We start from the raw sequence: 21,288 nt of genomic DNA on the forward strand, positions 1-21,288 counted from the left end.
TTCGGCCAATAGATGCTGGTTCTGCATCAAACTTTTACATTCGAATAGCGAGTGGTACTCGATCGAGTACGAGTATTTCGAATACCGTACTATTCGATCGAATACCTACTCGCTCATCTCTAGTTTTAACCATTTTTGTAGCCTGCATTAGAGATGAGTGAATATACTCGATCGAATACCTCGGCCGCATAGCTCCCAGTGGGAGGGGCAGTAAAAATTCGAAGCCCTGGAAGTGTTTTTGCATCGGGAGTTATGCGGCTGAAGTATTCGATCGAGTATATTCGCTCATTTCTAGCCTGCATGTCTCTTTTTACATTGCAGGATGCTCTGTCCCAATCTCAGTAAAATTTGGCAGATGAGCTGAATGACAGCTAGCCCCTTTCTCTGCTTTCCCGAGAACTCATAGGGCTTCCACGTGAACACATTCTGTCACGGCTGCCGCAACGGGATGCCGGTGCAGTGCACTGACATCCCGTCGCAGCTTTGCGCTCGTGATTAGGCTCAAATGAATGTGCCTAATCTGGAGGGTAGTGTCACGAGGCGGATGCCGCGGCTGAATGAGCTGTGGAATCCGCCTGAGGAAAGGGCAGCTCGCTTCTTTTTTCCGCGAGTGGTTTGTTCCCTCAAATTATACAAAAAGTAAAAAAACATTCCTTCCGTCTCGAAACAGTGATTCTTTCATTGATAAACTGTGTCCGGTATTGCATCTCAGCCCCATTCAAGTGAATAAGGCCAAGTTTCAATGCAAAATATAGCGCATAGAGCAGGGATCCGCAACCCCTCGCACTGGTGCCAGAGTCAGAACCTAAGGCCGATCTACCTGGCACTGGACACTCTGTTGCTCCAGGTGGCGATTTCTGTCTAATGGACTATGGAAATACAGTTGGAAGGGAGGATGCACCGCGGGCGAGCATGTGACATGATTCCCTTACTATTATTACATGGCACGCTGACTATTTCATCTTTGATTTTCTTTTCAAAATTGACAGCCCAGACAAAAAAGGTTGCTGACCCCTGGAAATAGACTCTCCTTCTAGTTCTATATCCTTGTTGATTTTGTACCTTTTTCCAAATCAATAATCCAATAAGAAAATGACTAGAGTAAATAACATTCATTTTTAACAATTTTTCTAATGCATGTCTGTGTGGTTGCAAAGCATCGCAAGATTTCACAAAAAAAAAAAAAAAAGTCTCTAACCTTGATTGTATTATTTTGTTAAACCCTTGTTATAGTCGTGGTTATCCTTGGCACCACCGATCTGCATCCTCTGGGCAAACTTATTTTTGCATTTTTCCTTGGAACGAACAAAGATTTCACCTGTTTATTGCTGGTTTTAACCTCTACCAAATCTATTTTCTTTTGTTAACCGTTTCTTGATCTTGACTATTTAAATATAGCAGCCACGATAGCCGCTTGGTATATACCGTAATACATGCAGGCACATGCGACACATCACCGCAACAAAGACAATTGGAGAGCCACTAGAACTGGTTGCACTTTTATTTTGTGACTTTTTTTATATTTCTCTTTAGCCTAATTTTTTCGAGTTTCCGAACGCTTTATCCTCTTCACTATGTGTGTTAGTATTTAGGGTCTGCTCGCTTTTTCGTAAGGTCTGTAACTGCATTTAGTTTGTGTCTTGGTCAGCTTGTTGCTACTGTTCTTTATTCAGATTTGGGCTGTGTCCAAGAACTTGTATCGCTGACAAAGTTAAGAGATTCCAAAAAGTTGGAGAGTTCTCTTCCCAAGTACCACGGGGGATTAATCAGTTATATTGTCTCTGCAGGAGTCATGCTATTGTTTTGTTTTTGCATAAGATTTGTTCCACCTCTATTTAAGGCTTGTGAGAGAGTGAAGGATGTGGTCTGGGAAGACAGGTATGTCCCAGCCAGGCAGCTAAAGGGTGTTTGGTAAAGACCCACACCAGGGAGGTCAGCTGACTTATCAGGCTCTAATAACAGTCTGAGTGTGAAAACTAGCAATATGGCACCACACTGACAGAGTTGAGCTGTCCAGACCGGACCTCCAAAGCAGGTATTGTGCCACCCGTTGTTGTTGCCAAGGTGGGAGACTGGTAGCCAGTCTCCTGTATAGTCAGGGAAAAGTTTCCTTACGTTTAAGTTAGTTTCTCAGCCAAGAAGGATTTTGTTTTGTTTATCCTGTGGCTTTGCAAAAGCAGTGAATAAAGCCTGAACTTGTGTGCAATCCAGTGTCTGTGTCCCTGTTTCCTCCACTGCTACAAGCATCTACCTGGGCGATTCCCCACAGGCTACATGTGACAATGTATCAGCACTTTATATTTTCCTTTGATATTCCTTGAACTTTTATTATCTGCTGTAAAGTATCAATTTTACATCTTTTTCAGCAGGCCTACATGATATAATGGAGTCGTCATTTCATTAATGCGCTTCCTTTGATGTTACAAAATGCAGAGACAGTAGTTTCGCTCGAGTAAAATCTTTACAAGTTTGCAGTTGTCACATTTTTTTCCAAGAAAGAAATAACTGTTTTGCGTATACAGTCCTTTTATGTATGCTGGAGTAACATGGCATACATGGTGAGGTCAGGTCACCTGACGGAGGCAGTCACTGCATATCAGTATGTATGCAACATAATACGATATGCCATCAACTTGATATATCATATAGGCTGGATAAATACACAAGTCCAACCTATAAACCTAACAAGGTGATCCAAGGGAAGGTAAAGAACTCCACGAGACTGACGCCAGTCGCCAATCAAAACAATTCCAAACTACAGATATGGCAATGGGACTAATAAGTCCCTGAATCAACATCCTATGCCAAAAAACTCTAGCTCCCATAACCTATGAGATTCTTATATGTACATGTATAAGTTTTCCGTAATCCCCACATCCCGGGACAGTGGGTTCCATAATTTTACAATGAAGAAGCCCCATCTATGACTAAACCTCTAGACATAGAGGACGCCACTTGTCACAGTTACAGGCCTAGTTGTAACAAGATCATTGGAATGATCTCTGCCCTGTCCATTCATATTTGTACTTGTGTTTCCAAACCAAACAACCCAAAGTTTAATAACCTGTTTTCATACTCCAATCCAGCCATCTCCGTAATTATCTTGGATGTCCTCCTCCGCACCCACACTAGTTCAGCTATACGTTGCTTATACACAGGTGCCCAAACTTGTGGCCTGGCCATTGATTTGTATAGTGGGAAAGCAATATTCTTGTCACGAGCGTGTCGTCTTCTTCTCTTAATGCAGCCTATGATTTTATTTGACTTGGCAGCAACTGCCGGGCATTGGTTGCCAAAAGTAAATTTACTGCCCACCAATATCCCCAAGTCTTTGTCAGCAGAAGACTTATCCAGGGATTTATTACTTAATATATAATTGAAATAGTTGGTTCTATGGCCTAGGTGCAGAACTTTACTTTTATTTGAAATCTGTACCCTACTTCTCACGGGGTTCCTCACGGTTGGGCTCTTGCATAATGCAGTGAAGCTGAGATGGGGAGGGTCACTTTGAACAGCGATATCTCAGGAGCTATAAAACTTACAACTGTGGTTCTGATGTAATCTGAACGATGGGGTTCTCATATTTCATAACACACCAAGTTTTACCTATATTATATCCAGAGATATCATCGGTTGGAAACAAAGTTTGGAATGGGAGCAGCTACAGCGTCATATAAATATACATGCCATGTTTTTTTAACTTATGAAATCTCAGAAAAATCATACTGAAGTCTTGGAATATGAATATGATATTCTTATGTCTCACATGGCACCAGAGTCACTGTTCTAAGTTTTATAATAATTCGCTAGAATTCCATCCACGTGGGGCTATAGCCTGATATGTTATCATTGAAGGCCAAGATACAGAGGCCAGTGGGAGACTAGGCGACTAGAATGGAGACAGCAGGGAATCAATAAGGTCAATAAGTTATTATTTTATAATATCCAAGACATTTTTTTGATGGCTAGAATACCCCTTTAAGGCTAGAATGTATTCAGAGTTGTACAGTTAGAGCAATGTAGATAAATTTCTGAAGCTGTTGTGTTACATTTCACATATATATCACTATTCCTTGAAATTTACTTCACTGATATCTGCTCACGTTGAAGAAAAGAGGTTCAGTGGTCAGATCCTTAGTAAAGTGTGAGATTTGTTAAATTTGTCTAATCTGGGTTATTCCTTATGTGAAGTTTTATAGAAACCTTGAAATGCTGCATAAACACTACGAAAAGCAGAAATGTCACGTATATCCTGCCTTATGAATAAGAGGAACAACCTTGTCACAGTAGGGTAAGGGCCATGACAGCATCGCAATAAAGCTAGGAATGGCCTATATGTATCATTATTTTTCCAAATGGTCTGAAAATCTAATATTTTTACTGTTGATCGTGGATGTTCTTATAAGTTCCTTTGCGCATATCAGCATTGCATTAGAGATTTTAAAAAAATAAATAAATACATTTTTTTAAAAAATAGAATTTGATTATTTGTTGTTGGTAGTCATTAGTTAAAGGGGTATTCCCATGTCCCTTACTCACCAGTCTTTGCTGCTGCAAAGACTTCTTTCTTCCTGGTTTTTTACGTCAATTTTTGGAGGGTTTTCATATGCAAAGCCATACTGTCCGACTACCTCCAGTTTTGCTCCACCCCAAATTAGCGTGTAGCTCCGCTCACCACATAGCGTGATCCTATGAGACGACTGAAGGGCCTGTGATGTCATCAAAGGTCCTATAACACTTGGATTTAGCTTGTTCTATATAGAGTTGGCTAAATCCTAGTGGGCTAAGGGATCAGGTCCTTTAGCCCACTAGGATTTAGACTGTTTTATATAAGAAAGCAGCACTCATTTCCCCCCTCCTTTATCTGAGAGCAGGAAGCTAGGTCACATGTGTGGTGCAGACACAGGAACAGCTACAGGCTTGCTCCCGTGCACTGAGCCCCTCCTCCCTCCCCCTGAGAGCAGGCAGCTACATAACTTGACATTTGAGCAGATAATCCCAAGGACCATAGAAACGCAGTGTCAACAATGAAGTGAATAAATTAAGATAGTGGACAAACGAAGCAATTTTGCTGAAGCAGTCTATTTAGGAAAAGTCTTAAATCCACATTAACAAGCAGTATAGATAGGATCCTTGTTATGGGACAACCCCTTTAAGGTTTTAGAGATACCATCAGTAGTGATGCTAACAGATATAGACTGGATCTCCTTAAGAAATCCACTTTGAGATTAATGTGATTGGTATTCCATATTTAGCAATGACATATGATATGATATGAATACCATTTGCTAAATTGGTCATTACTGCTTTTGTTTCTGCCTGTGCTCTCAGAAGTGTTGCTGCTTATGTATGCATACACATACAGTATATAGCCTTTGATGGGCACAGAATCTCTTTGCGAGGATCTGTCTGATATGGAAAAATGGGCAATATATCTGTCTAGAAGCAATGAAAATATTTTAGCCATTACTTGGTCATTTGTGGGGGGTCTGGTCTCTGCAGCCCCCACCATTCCTCAGAATAAACTGGCTACAACACTGGTGTAGTACTGTTTTTCATGCACAGTGCTGCTTTATTTAAAAGGGGGCCTGAGGCTTCTTTAAAAAGTTAAAATTGCTAGGTGATCTGTTTTATGGCCTTAATACATGACAACTTATTGATTTTTTATTTTTTTTTGCTGCTAATAGCTCCATTATGGCTGCAGCACATTTTTCTTTAAATGTTTTATAGTACAACAATCATACATTAACAAACTAGCATTAATTAAGTTACATTAATTCTCATATAACTAGATATTTGCGGCTTTGCAAATCGCAGCATGTCAATTATATCTACGGAAACGCCGGCGGCTTTCCCGTAGATATAATGTTAAGAGAAAGTCTGCAGAGGAAAACTCTGTGAACTTTCTCTTAAAAGCGCTGCGGAAAGAACTGTAATGCGTTCACGCAGCGGTTCCGTGGGGCCTCAGCCTTGGAAACATATTGCGTTTTTTTCCTGCACTGATTTGTACAGAAAATCTGCATAGTATTCCTCTGCAGACTTTCTTCCCCAATTATGCCAGCATTTCCATAAGTTTAATTCACATGCTTCCATTTACAAAAAAGTGTGTTTTTCAAATCACAGCCGCAGATTTTTTTTCTGCAGCGTGTGGATGGGATTAGCCAGAATCCGATCCAATTTGCAGGTGCTGTAAAAAGTTGCAATTTTTGCAACATAGAGCCCCGATCTAACTAGAATAATCCAGCAAGTTGCCTATGGTTTGCATCTTTGTCAAATTAGCAAGCAAGTATCGCTGATTTCATTTGGGGTGCGTACCTTACACCCTTATCAGACAATTCAGGATTTTTTCCGTTTTTAATTCGACAACGGTAAATTCTCGCCGCCTTTGGTAATTAGGCTGTCAGCCCACTGTACACATGTTTGATAATGTTGAACAGCTTCTGCTTAATCTCGGCGGGAATTACTATTAATTGTCTTTACTGGCTTTGACTCTAATTGCAAAAGAATTTCTTGGCTTTGAGATGAGAATAAATCAATCACAATTCTGCACCTCATACGGAGAGCGTGCTATATCTGACTATGGCTAGCATTCAAGTAATGGGAGGCAAGATATAATATTACATCAGTCTAAGTGGTCATTGCACCCGGCACAAGGAAAGCATTAAAAATGAATATAGGAAATCATCTTGCATATTGCTTCTTGAGATTTTATACAGGGAAAAGGTAACTGGTGTAGAGTATAGAAATATCTGATATAAACATACATGTATTTCAGTTCTAAATGCCATGTGAGATAGTTATTTAGTTACAGAGAAATTTAGACTGATCCCGTAGCCTAATAGACATCATTATATTAAAGGCATACCTCTCACCAGCTTTACTAACTCCACTCTTTGCATCCTTCACAGATTCCTGCACAACTGGAATTTTTTCCTCTAACCTCCACGATAACCGAGCAGTAGGTGCTGTTTCTTTCAGTATCCAGTTAGATTCTCTGCTGTCAGACAGGTAGTCTTAGGCAAACGGTCCAGGATGTAGATGGCCTAAAAAGCATATTAGATGCTGAAAATAACAGCATTGATTGCTCAGGAATGGTGGGGGCTAGAAAGAAATTCCAACTACAAAAGAATCGGTTAAGGCTAGTTCACCTGGCGGAAACCTTTTCCGCTGTGTTGTTTCTCTATGCGGCTGGCCGTAACGGGATGCCAATGCAGTGCATCGGTTTCCCGTGACGGCATCCCGCTCCTGATTAGGCCCGAATGAATGGGCCTAATGGGGAGTGAGTCTTGCGCCATGGACGTACTAGGGAGACAGGGAGGGGAACTAGGGAGACAGGGAGGGGAAGAGAGCAATGCATTATGATAGTTGTAGGATAGAAGCACAGGAAGCTACACCATTAAACAAATGCAGAAGATACCAGGAGCTCCCAGAGACACCCAGAAATCACTCAAAACACTGCTAAACATATATGGGTGCACTTCTTAACCCATTAATAGCACTAACAGACCTTTTTTTTTTTACAAAATAATAAAAAAATAATAATATTTGTTCGGAAAAACCCCTTTAAGGTGGTTATGGTAGAGTGGGGCCCCATTGCAAGTATTGCTAAGGGGCCCCATTGTTACTTGCTATGGGGCCCCTCATAAATCACTATGATTCTGGGAGTTCAAATGAGCTGAGGCTGGACCAGAAGTTGTGGCTAATGCCATACAGACAGTAGGCAGAATATATCAACCCATGTACACCTGTTTTGTGGCATAGATGGGTGTAACTGTGGCGCATCTTTGGCGCCCTTTCTTATATCAAAGATGTGCTAGATCGTTTGTTCTGCACCTTCTTCATCACTTTTTGTGAAAGTGGGCATGGCAGGTTGGTGAATAAAACGATCTTCAGCTGAGGCCCCACATTGCACAATCGCACCGTTTTCTGTTGCAGATATTCCTGTGGTTTTTTGAGCCAAAGTCAATTTTCGAAGTAGTAAGAGGGAAAACGTCTAATCTGCAACACAAAACGCTGCGTTTTGCAATGTGGGGCCTTAGTGGTAACGTTCCTGTGTGATAATGGTGGGGTTTCCTTAAGTGTTGGGTGGTAATTGGTTGGGGTCCCTATGTAATTTTGCTTCTATTAGCGGTTTCTTTTTGTGTTCTCTTGTTTCAGTGCACTAATCTCTGTTTAGAGCGAGAAGATTACAGTCGCTTATGTCGAGATCCCTAGTATTTTATACATGACCCCTGAGGGTCCGCTAATTTACGTCTATTACTAATACTTATTTAAAGAAATGACAGTGCTACGGCCACCCTTCACATTGCTACAACATGTGATTCAGGAACGTCTCAGGCTTTCGGGTACATTTTATTTGTCAGGAATTGTATGTATAATGGACTGCATAGGGTGAGGAGCAGACAAATTCGAGTTGCATAGCAACTAAAGGTTGAAAATAATGTGCCCAATGATAAAAGGGCGTTTCGATAATTCACATGCTTCAGGCTCGTTGCTTCAACTAAAAACACAATTCGGATAAATGGGACGGTCTTACAAATTTCTGGCATATATGAATTCCCCTCACATCGAAAGATATTTTACATTCTTATAATCGCTAAAATTGATGTTAACATCAATCTATGAATCGTAATGACTACAGTGCCTATAAATAAGGAGAAATCTTTTTTTAGGGTTTAGTACGTTTGGACAATACATTTTTTTTATGAAAAAAGCAATTTTATGTCACTGAATTGATACTTAGTTTTTATTTTTTTGGGTCTGTTACCAAAACCCACTATATCATTCCAGCCCTATAGGTCGGATTGATGTTTTGCCCTTGTGAATCGGTGCCTGTGTTGCTGGAATATCGCGGTTTTAGTTAAGGAACTCTTTGGCACAACAATGGCAATTTCTGTTGTGTCTAAGGCCTGGTTGACATCTGCATTCGGGTTTCCGTTTGGGGAGTCCGCTTAGGGATCTCCCAAATGGGAACCTATGCGCATAGAAAAGTGCCTACCTGGGAAAACACACAGACAGGGCCGGCTCCAGGTTTTTATGGGCCCTTGGGCGACAGAGCCTCAGTGGGCCCTCTTGTAAAGGAGGTGGGGGAGTCGAGACACTGTGTGTTGCAGATGAAGCGAGTGACGTCATGCAGGAGTGTGGCGTCACCAACGCCATACCTCCCAATCTTTTAAAGAGTAGAAAGAGGGGCAAAATGTGCGGCGCGCTCTGCGCGCCGCGGCAAATTTAGTTCCACCCACTTTTATGTTGATTCCACCCATTCTCATTCATTTATTATGTGCTCCCACACAGTATAATCCTCCTACAGTCACCCGTAAATTATATGCCCCCCCTCCATCTCTCCCCCAGTTTCATATACACCCTTCCTCTGCCCCCAGTTTCATGTCCCCCCTCCATCTCTGTCCCCAGTTTCATCACGTTCTCCCCCTTCATCTGCCCACAGTTTAATGTCCCCCGTCTCTGCCCCAGTGTCATGCCGTCCTCCCCCCTTCATTTGCCCCCTCAGTTTCATTGGGCCCCCTCCATCTCTGTCCCCAGTTCCATGCCGTTCTCTCCCCACCCCCTCCATCTGCCCCAGTGTCATGCTGTTCTCCCCCCCTCCATCTGCCCCAGTGTCATGCTGTTCCCCCCTCCCCTTCATTTGCCCCCCAGTTTCATGGGCCCCCTTCATTATGTTTCACCTTAATATGTAATGTAATACAAAACAAACACTTACATCACTCACCTTCTATCACTCACCTTCCCTCGTTCCCCCGATGCTCCTCTCTAGTCACATACGCGATGCAGGAGCTGTGAGATCAGCTCCTGCTTAGCTCCGGACCGGCTTGCGTGTGTAGGCGTGATGCGATGACGTCATCGCGCCTACACACGCAAGCCGGGGCCGGAGCTTTAAAGCAGGAGCTGATCTCACAGCTCCTGCATCGCGTATGTATTTCAGCTCATCGGCGGACGGACGCCGATGAGCTGAAATTGTGACAGGCAAGTGCCGGGGGGCCCCCAGAGGCTCTGTGGGCCCCGGCACTTGCCCGACTATGCCGTGCGCTGACGCCGGCCCTGCACACGGACCCCATAGACTATAATGAGGTCCGTGTGGTTTCTGCACGAAACATGCCGAGAGAAAAGTTCTGCTTGAAGGACTTTTCCCTATGCATGCTTTGTGCGGAAACCACACAGACCCCATTATAATCTATGGTGTCCATGTGGTTTCGTAGCAATCTACTTTTTAATGCATATAGGTTTCTATTCGGGGGTCCCCAGGTGGACTCCCCAAACGGAATACCGAAAGCAGATGTGAACCGGGCCTTAGAACTGATCGCTGCATAGAACTTTTCTGACAAAATTCTGGTACACCGCTTTTCTATGCGTATAGGTGGTGGTTGGGGTCTCCAAGTGGACTCTCCATTAAAGGGTTAAAGCGAGAATCTTTATTTCATAGAGCAGTAACAGAACATCTAGCGCCTTATATCCAGGTGTATCTCTGTATTGTCTTCTAATGGTGTAAGGAAATGAAGAACTCAATACTGAACCTACTTTGTATCATTGAGAGCCCAAGAGATGGCAGAACAGAGCAAAAAGCAAATCTAGAAAAGTGGCCGCAGAGAGTTAACTTTGTATGTGTGTAGTTTAGGGATGTACATTGAGATGGTCGCATGATCGAATTTATTTTTTGTAAGTTTTTTTTTATCTTTTACTATGCATGCACGGCTTATTTTATGTTTTTGCAGAGCGCAGACTCTGGACCGGGATAGCCCTTACAAATGCATAACTATTAGCGAGATTACGACACCTTTACACAACTTATATTAACTATTCTAGTCAGCTATTGTGACCTTTCATCTGTGACAGTCGCTGTTCTGAGTCCTGCGGCCGTATCCGTTGATCATGTGGTCAGTTACAAAATCGCCAGGATTACTGTAGGACACGTCTGCATCCTGTACTTGTACACACAGCTTGTAAATCACAGGGCAGAAGTGATACGTTCTTGCTTCTCCTTTCCCTCTGGGACTTTCAGCTGTCACGAACAGTTGGGTCCATGGCTAGTAAAGCAATGGTGTGCCAGGTTTAGGGCCCTGTGCGCTATTCTACACTACACCAAATGTAATAGAAGTTCAAAACATTAGCCTTACCTCCAAACCTGTGGATAGGGGCTAAGTTCACATGTGCGTTCTGGTTTACATCCGAGGGGTCCGCTTGTGGACCGCTGTACGGAAACCTAATCCACATAAAAAAGTGGTTACCTTAGGAAACCCTCGGATCCCATAGACTATAATGGGGTCTGTGTGGTTCCTTTCGGTTTTTGCCCGAAGCAGGGTGAAAAATGGAGAGAGGAGAACAGAATCCCCAAATGTACTACAGGCACTGGTAGGACCCCTGCTGATTAAAAGGACTGGATTGTTTCCCCACCACCCCCAGCATTGATTGCTGCTGCTCCATTCATTTCAGTAGGGCTGCCAGAGATAGCTGAAGTACAGTGATCAGCTATCTCAGGTCGTCCCATTGAAATGAATGGAGCTTCTGCAAGGCAACTCAGTTACTGTTATCAGTAGGAGTAACTCGTTTTGAACTTCCTGTGACTGGACAACCCCTTTAAAGTATATCTTTCACAAGGCAAACCATATTTTTGACCTCCTGAAAGGGAATTCAGAGTAATATTCAGCTATAGCATATAACATATACAGTCCTATGAAAAAGTTTGGGCACCCCTATTAATCTTAATCATTTTTTGTTCTAAATATTTTGGTGTTTGCAACAGCCATTTCAGTTTGATATATCTAATAACTGATGGACACAGTAATATTTCAGGATTAAAATGAGGTTTATTGTACTAACAGAAAATGTGCAATATGCATTAAACCAAAATTTGACCGGTGCAAAAGTATGGGCACCCTTATCATTTTATTGATTTGAATTCCCCTAACTACTTTTTACTGACTTACTGAAGCACAAAATTGGTTTTGTAACCTCAGTGAGCTTTGAACTTCATAGCCAGGTGTATCCAATCATAAGAAAAGGTATTTAAGGTGGCCAATTGCAAGTTGATCTCCTATTTGAATCTCCTCTGAAGAGTGGCATCATGGGCTACTCAAAACAACTCTCAAATGATCTGAAAACAAAGATTGTTCAACATAGTTGTTCAGGGGAAGGATACAAAAAGTTGTCTCAGAGATTTAACCTGTCAGTTTCCACTGTGAGGAACATAGTAAGGAAATGGAAGACCACAGGGACAGTTCTTGTTAAGCCCAGAAGTGGCAGGCCAAGAAAAATATCAGAAAGGCAGAGAAGAAGAATGGTGAGAACAGTCAAGGACAATCCACAGACCACCTCCAAAGAGCTGCAGCATCATCTTGCTGCAGATGGTGTCACTGTGCATCGGTCAACTATACAGCGCACTTTGCACAAATAGAAGCTGTATGGGAGAGTGATGAGAAAGAAGCCGTTTCTGCACGTACGCCACAAATAGAGTTGCCTGAGGTATGAAAAAGCACATTTGGACAAGGCAGCTTCATTTTGGAAACAAAAATTGAGTTGTTTGGTTATAAAAAAAGGCGTTATGCATGGCGTCCAAAAAGAAACAGCATTCCAAGAAAAACACATGCTACCCACTGTAAAATTTGGTGGAGGTTCCATCATGCTTTGGGGCTGTGTGGCCAATGCCGGCACCGGGAATCTTGTTAAAGTTGAGAGTCGCATGGATTCCACTCAGTATCAGCAGATTCTTGAGAATAATGTTCAAGAATCAGTGACGAAGTTGAAGTTACGCCGGGGATGGATATTTCAGCAAGACAATGATCCAAAACACCGCTCCAAATCCTCAGGCATTCATGCAGAGGAACAATTACAATGTTCTGGAATGGCCATCCCAGTCCCCAGACCTGAATATCATTGAACATCTGTGGGATGATTTGAAGCGGGCTGTCCATGCTCGGCGACCATCTAACTTAACTGAACTTGAATTGTTTGTCCAAAATACCTTTATCCAGGATCCAGGAACTGATTAAAAGCTACAGGAAGCGACTAGAGGCTGTTATCTTTGCAAAAGGAGGATCTACTAAATATTAATGTCACTTTTCTGTTGAGGTGCCCATACTTTTGCACCGGTCAAATTTTGGTTTAATGCATATTGCACATTTTCTGTTAGTACAATAAACCTCATTTCAATCCTGAAATATTACTGTGTCCATCAGTTATTAGATATATCAAACTGAAATGGCTGTTATAAACACCAAAATATTTAGAACTAAAAATGATTAAGATTAATAGGGGTGCCCAAACTTTTTCATAGGACTGTATATTAAGGAGTCATGTCATGCATACAAATGGCAATATGCATGTAAGAGTATCTTTGTAAAGTACTTTAAAAATATTTCCTTGCAATTATATTCTTGTAATAGTGCCCCCTGGTGTTCCAAATTTGTAGGTTTCTGCCCTTCATTTTAGAGAGAGACTCTATTAGAAATGCACGCTCATTGGAATACAGTACAGCTTCTGCTGTATTCCAAGTTAAAAAAGAACAACCCCCTCCCCCTCCAAACAGTAGTCAAATACCCCTGTTCAATGCTATAGATAGAAGGTATAACCCCTTTAAGGCCCCCTGCTATACAAACACATTAACATCTTATATGCCTTATATAAAATATATTGCATCATTCAAACTAAAATGTTAATCCCGGAGAAAGGGATTTTTTTTCTGGTCCATCCAATTATACCTAGTAATACATCTACAGACAATCCAAAGTAACTTTATTCCCCCTCATAGCCAAGGTCCCTGAGATGGGAGTCTTACAGAGTCTTAGAGTATTTCCTAATATTCTATTCTTTTACGAGAGGAGGATAACTTGTCACACGGGTTGTATGTTTACACAGCATTACTGTTTCATGCATGTTATGCAAACAGAATACTTGGATACATTAAATATAAGGTTACGTCTGAAGACACTTGAGTTTGGAACAACAGCAGAGAGGCAAAATGTTCCCAACGTGACTCGCTGAAGAACTGGAAAATTACCGAAAAAATTGTAATAAATAAAAACGTCCGGTACTCACTGTGTATTGCTAATATCTATGTTCACTATATGGAACAAATATTATATGGGTGCATTTAGCCTCTCTGCTGCCTGAGGCGAACTGTAGAAAGGCACCCTCCTCCCTTTACTAACACCCACACTGTATAGTCCCCCTTTTCTGGCAGGCATAGTATATTGCCTCATGCACAGTATGACACCCCCTTTAGTACCCCACCACATACTATGATCCCATTCTATCAGCCCCCCACAGTAAATGACCACTTTTTTGGTCTTCCGCACAGTATATGGCCCCACATATATGACCCCGTTTTTTGTTTTTTTTTTTGCTTGGCCCCACCAGTATATGACCCTCTTTTTGCTTGGCCCCACCAGTATATGACCCTCTTTTTGCTTGGCCCCCACTAGTATATGACCCTCTTTTTGCTTGGCCCCCACTAGTATATGACCCTCTTTTTGCTTGGCCTCCACATCAGTATCGGTAGCGGCTAATTAATAAAGAATGCTAAATGTCGCCTCATAGCAGATGTTCCACTGGATTTACTGGAATATTGGGGTTGGCTTTGGAACTCTGTGGACTTATCAGACTTGTTGACATTTTGAAATAAAATTTAGTTTTAGAAATCTGTGTACTGTGGACTTTAGTGACAGTTCTCATAGGAACAGAATGAGGAAAGGGACAGGAGATGAAGACGAAAAATAAAGTAACTAGTAAGGATACGTTTCAGATATACGGGTGCCTTTGTTTGCAGATCTCATATCTCATTTCAGTACTATCATTCAGCACAATATGGGTTTGATATGGTTTCATTACAGACATTACACAAAACAGATTAGAGCTAAACACTGGGATTATATTTCTGCCAACTCACTGTACCAATAATTGTTCCTACTGACCGAAGAAGCGTTTTACACAGATCTCTCTGGTCTGGGCCTGTATTTATATACAGATTTAAAAAGCCAGACTTGTTCAGTATATTTCTAATTGTACTTTCATTAACTGGAACATGTAACATGCTTAGCCTTTAGAGTCTTAGATGTAGCTCTTGGGTTATTGAGTATTGCACAATCTGACCTTTGTGGGGTGAATTTGCTGGGAAATTTGTCAACTGCTCATAGGCAACTTGTGAATAATGTTTCTTACTGTAGAATGACGGACTTCAGACTATTTGGAAATGGCTTTATATCCCTTCCCAGATTGAAGGGCATCAGGATTCGCTTGTCTAAGATCATTCCTCTGGCATTGTGTCAGGACAGGAACTGTCCCTATGGGCTTTGTGCATTGACGCGGTACATAGATGACGTTCCCTGTAGTGACCAATAGTGGGAAATACTAAAATTTATTATATTACTTTTTAATACTTTCTGAAATGTTAAAAAATTAATAAGTTGCCAACATATCCTAAAATAAATTAGAAAATAGTTTAATATAATAATTTCATTCCATTGTTCTTTATAAAAATGTGGCTTATTAAACCAAGAGTGTAGCATTTCATGGATCCCAGCACATTGAAAATGCAGTTCATTCTGCATACAGTGTTTTAGGGCAAAATCTATATGGTATATGTGTGTGTGCATACTATATATATATATATATATATATATATATATATATATATATATATATATAAAATTATATTATTATTATTATTATTATTTATTTGTATTTTATTTATTTATTTATTTATGTATTTATTTTAATTTTTATGGAACTTTATTCATTGAAAAGTGAGTCATTCTGGGCTCCGGCATCCAGTGGGTCCAACGTAGTGACAGCTAATAGACAGCTGTCACTTTATTTAAACTCATACAAGAAAAGCCTAATGTGGACTATTGCTTAAATAAATACATTTCCAGTTCTATTCTCTGACAACAAATGTGTATATAAATTATCTTGGTTCATTGTACTTTAAAGTACGGTGCCTGCAGATTCCTCTCTGACAGTTTTGCTGTAAGATATATGGTTTGCCCACTAAATTACGTTATTGCACTTCACTATGAAAAATTCATTGCTGTGCTTTGAGGAGTTGCACTTGGCATGAGCATCCCTTACTTATTAAATGAACTTGGGCGCTGGCATTAAAAAGCATAAGCGGGGTAAAATTATTACAGATATCTGCGTGAAACCAAGCGCTCCACTGATAATTTCTGTATAGAGAAAGATTTCCTTTGTCATTAGCTCTGTAGGCCACTTTCGTTCATTCACGTACAAATCCAAACAATGAGGGGCCGAGGACATTTTCTCTATGGACCACACCTCTCATTCCACATAGCAGAACACTAAGGCTTTTATTGGCGTTCACACACTGTGTTTTGTTCTCTCGGAGGGCACAATCTATCACCATCCAGCGCATTAACATTTTAGAAGTGCTGAACATAACAATTAATCTGGATGCAATTGCATTGCCTGCAAGTAAAAAGTCTCCTATTTTTCAAATGAAAATGTGGCCGTGTTTTAATTGATGGTTTCACGTAAATTGAACAAATACGTGCAGGGAAAAGAGGTCTTTCTTCTATGTAAGCAAACGCTCTTTGGCCGTAGATGGCACAAGTTTGGCTTTTGATCTGATGTTTGTGACAGTATCCTTCTGTCACCCACCCCTTGTACTGGGTCCAGGGGCTCCCCAGGACAGAGCTGGCCCTCCTGATCAGCCTGTCAAGTCTATTTCTGTCCCTGGTTGATATACTGCTTCCCCAGCAGGCCACACCGAAAAAGATGGCTGAAGCAACCACAGAGTTGAATAGGCCCCCTACCCAGGTTTGCCAATATGATCACTAGATGCTGGCCGTATACTGGTAGACACATGGACTGTTAATTACCGGTAAATACAGTACAGGATATATTTAGTGACTTATGTGACGTTCACACTTGCGCCCATATCCGCCCATGGGGTTTCCATCCTAAGCCCTGGAAAAAACTGCTTAGGAGACAGCTTGCCAGTGGTCAGTTTTAAAGCAAACTGCCGGTGCCCGTATGCAACCTCTCCGCCGGCGAACAGGTTTTTTTTTGCATAGACACAATGTTGGACATACAGGACTTTGTGTCCGTACAAAAAAAAAAAACGGTTTACAAGTGATTAGAGATGAGCGAACAGTAAAATGTTCGAGGTTTGATATTCGTTTCGAGTAGCCCCTCAATATTCGACTACTCGAATCGAATATCGAACCCTATTATAGTCTATGGGGGGCAAGTGCTCGTTTCAGGGGTAGGCAACATTCAATCAAATTATACTTACCAAGTCCACGAGTGAGGGTCGGGCTGGATCCTCCAAGAAGTCTTCTCCGTGCAGCGTCCCCGCGGCATCTTCCGGCTATGAATTCACTCTGCCAGGCATCGGACCTGGGCAGAGCTGACTGCGCATGCCCGCACTACAAGCGGATATGCGCAGTCGGCTCTGCCCAGGCCCGATGCCTGGCAGAGTGAATTCAGAGCCGGAAAACGCCGCAGGGAAGCTGCACGGAGAAGACTTCTAAAGGTAGGAGAAGAACCAGCATTGATTGGCCGACTGTATAGCATTTGGCCAATCAATGCTGGTTCTGCATCGAACTTTTACATTCGAATAGCGAGTGGTACTCGATCGAGTACGAGTATTTCGAATACTGTAGTATTTGATCGAATACCTACTCGATCGAGTACTACTCGCTCATCTCTACAAGTGATGTCTCTGACTGTAATTGTTCCTCATCCCTTCCTTCTAGACCACATTGCCATGACCACTCTTCCAGTTGTTACTTGTCACTGTAAAGTTTGCAACACGGACAGTGTAGCCTCTCCCTTTTCCAGATAGAATCTGCCACGGATTTGGGGGAAAATTCCATTTCCAAATCCGTAGCAGATTCCTCTGCGTGAACCTAGCCTAAAGGTTCTTCCATTCCGATGATGGTCAGAGAAGCTGGACATCCAGTCATCAGACTTGCCAGTCATAACAATAGGTTATCCATGTTTCCATCTTGAGAAGCCCCTTTGATTTCAGTTCTTATAATCCTTGCTACTTATTTCCAAGCTAATGAAATATTGTCTTCATTGTGGGAACATAAAACTATCTATAATATATTTACTAAGTTCATTTTATGTTTTCTTTTGCAGGAATGTTCACCCTTTCAGAAGTTGCTTCACTGAATGACATACAGCCCACTTATCGAATTCTGAAGCCATGGTGGGACGTGTTCATGGATTATTTGGCGGTGGTTATGCTCATGGTTGCCATCTTTGCTGGCACCATGCAACTAACCAAAGACCAGGTTGTTTGTTTACCAAAGTTAGAATCAGCCGTATGTTTAATACCTCCAGCAAGCCGAGAAGGACAGAACAATCCTCCAGGGACTGCTAAATTTGAAGAAGCTCCTACTACAGAGGCTAGTAAGGAATGGCTAAGTACCTCACCTGACGTTAAACATGAAACCCATTTCAGAACACAGACAGAAACTTTGATAAATCCAGCTCCTACCCTTCAGGGTCTTAATAGCCCTGGAGGAAGAAAAACAAATCTGGATTATCAACAGTATATATTCATCAACCAAATGTGCTATCATGTGGCACTTCCATGGTACTCCAAATATTTCCCATACCTTGCACTTATACATACAATTATATTAATGGTCAGTAGTAACTTTTGGTTTAAATATCCAAAGACCTGCTCAAAAATCGAACATTTTGTCTCTATACTTGGCAAGTGCTTTGAATCTCCTTGGACAACAAAAGCTCTGTCCGAGACAGCATGTGAAGACTCGGAAGAAAATAAACAGAGGTTAACCGGTGCTCAGTCACTCCGAAAACATTTCTCAAATAGCAGTGAAGAAGGAAGTCCGAGTCCCAGCACTCCGATGATCAGTAAATCTGGGTTAAAGTTCTCAATAGACAAGCCAGTGGGAGAGGTGCCGGGTATGACCATCTTAGACAAAAAGGATGGGGAGCAAGCGAAAGCTCTTTTCGAAAAAGTTCGAAAATTTCGCGCTCACGTCGAAGACAGCGATTTAATTTATAAACTTTACGTTGTTCAAACTGTGGTTAAGACGGTGAAGTTTATTTTCATCCTTTGTTACACCTTGACTTTTGTAACCGCTATACGTTTCAAGCATGAGTGTATCCCTAAAGTGGAGCACCTTACAGGATATATAGAATTCGAGTGCACTCACAACATGGCGTATATGCTAAAGAAGCTTCTCATCAGCTACATTGCTCTTATTTGTGTTTATGGCCTTGTCTGTATATACACCTTGTTCTGGCTTTTTAGACGCCCCTTGAAGGAATACTCATTCGAAAAGGTGAGGGAGGAAAGTAGTTTTAGCGACATTCCCGATGTTAAAAATGATTTTGCCTTTCTTTTACATATGGTGGACCAATATGATCAGTTATACTCCAAGCGCTTTGGTGTCTTCTTATCCGAGGTCAGTGAAAATAAATTACGCGAGATCAGTCTGAACCACGAGTGGACCTTCGAAAAACTCAGGCAGCACATTTCTCGAAACGCCCAAGACAAACTGGAGTTGCACCTTTTCATGCTTTCCGGAGTTCCGGACGCCGTCTTCGAGCTTACCGATCTTGAGGTTCTAAGGCTTGAACTTATTCCCGAAGCTAAAATTCCAGCAAAAATTTCCCAAATGACTACTCTTCAAGAGCTACATCTTTACCACTGTCCCGCAAAGGTGGAGCAGACCGCGTTTAGCTTTCTAAGAGACAACTTGAAGTGCCTGCATGTGAAATTTACTGACGTGGCTGAAATTCCTGCCTGGGTTTATTTGCTGAAAAATCTACGGGAGTTATACTTGATGGGTAATTTAAACTCTGAGAACAATAAGATGATCGGACTTGAGTCTTTGAGAGAATTACGACATCTAAAAGTTCTTTATGTGAAGAGCAACTTGACCAAAATTCCATCCAATATCACCGATGTAGCTCCTCATCTAACCAAGCTTGTGATTCATAATGATGGCACCAAGCTGGTCGTCCTAAATAGCCTTAAGAAAATGATGAATGTAGCAGAGCTGGAACTCCACAATTGTGAATTAGAGAGGATTCCACATGCTATATTCAGTCTGGGAAACCTGCAAGAGCTGGACCTTAAGCTGAACAGTATCCGTACCATAGAAGAGGTGATAAGCTTTCAGCACTTAAAGAGACTGACTTGTCTGAAGTTATGGCACAATAAAATAGTCAGCATTCCTCAGTCTATCTCACAAGTGAAAAATTTGGAATCTCTGTATTTCTCGAACAACAAACTCGAGACACTCCCCGTAGCCCTCTTCCACTTGCAGAAACTACGGCATTTGGACGTGAGCTACAATTGTATCTCGGCGATTCCTTTGGAGATCGGCTTACTCCAGAATCTTCAGTATTTGTACGTTACAGGGAATAAAGTGGACATCTTGCCAAAGACACTGTTTAAATGCGTCAAACTAAGAACTTTATGCTTGGGTCAGAACTGTATCACGTCGTTGCCAGAGAAGATAGGACATCTAGTACAACTCACGCATCTAGAATTAAAGGGAAATTGCCTCGATCGTTTGCCTTCTCAAATCGTTCAATGCCGTCTTCTCAAGAAAAGCGGGCTGGTGGTCGAGGACCACCTTTTCGATGCTTTACCGTTGGAGGTGAAGGAAGCATTAAATCTGGATACAAATGTACCTTTTGCTAATGGGGTGTAACCATGTTGGCTATTTACAGAACAAAGATTTGGACAGGTATTTTTTTTTGGTCAGGGCGCACAAGACTACTACTTTGCTCAATGCAAGCAAGGATTTTTTTTTGGTTTTTTTTCCAGACAGAGTTTGTTTACTTACAAAATTTCCATTATTCAGTAGCCAAGCAAATAACTGTCTTAACTAATGCAGGTATATTCACATAATTCAATCAATTTATACATTTTGCAGATATTAGAATAAAAATGTTCTGTTTTCTTATGTGATTTGAAGATACTCCTATCTGGCTGTTTACAAATGATCTGTATGCCCACATGTTTATAGATCAGATGCCTAATAAATTTTGGTTATAATTGTTTTCTTTTCTTTTGTTAAAAATAATGAAAAAAAAAAAAAATCAATTTTTTCCCCCCAAGAGCATTCAGGTATCTAGTGCATGGCATAGATTACGAGACTATTTTTGTCCAAATACCTGTTTTTGTTAACTTTTCAAGGCCTCGTTCAAGTACATGTTATGCCTTTGAACAAATTCTGAGTATAGAGTATAATTATTATGTGTAGGGCTGTTTTGTACTTCTATGTTGTACAAAGTTTTGTTTCCCATGTATGGCATTCTATTATGTAG

The 21,288-nt window shown here is 41.4% G+C and overlaps 1 protein-coding gene across 3 annotated transcripts in view; it reads left to right on the plus strand.

Annotated features, from left to right (window-relative positions):
- LRRC8D (leucine rich repeat containing 8 VRAC subunit D) overlaps window positions 1-21,016 on the plus strand; it is a 50,381-nt gene extending 29,365 nt beyond the window's left edge. For all 3 annotated transcript variants that reach the window (XM_075286547.1, XM_075286546.1, XM_075286548.1), the window contains one exon: window positions 18,112-21,016. In XM_075286547.1, coding sequence (XP_075142648.1) covers window positions 18,114-20,669 — 2,556 coding nt within the window. In that variant the 5' untranslated portion in view covers window positions 18,112-18,113 and the 3' untranslated portion in view covers window positions 20,670-21,016. The remainder of the gene's footprint in view (window positions 1-18,111) is intronic.
- The last annotated feature ends 272 nt before the right edge of the window (window positions 21,017-21,288 follow it).

Source organism: Leptodactylus fuscus, chromosome 9, assembly GCF_031893055.1.
Source record: "Leptodactylus fuscus isolate aLepFus1 chromosome 9, aLepFus1.hap2, whole genome shotgun sequence".
NCBI classification, from domain to species: domain Eukaryota; kingdom Metazoa; phylum Chordata; class Amphibia; order Anura; family Leptodactylidae; genus Leptodactylus; species Leptodactylus fuscus.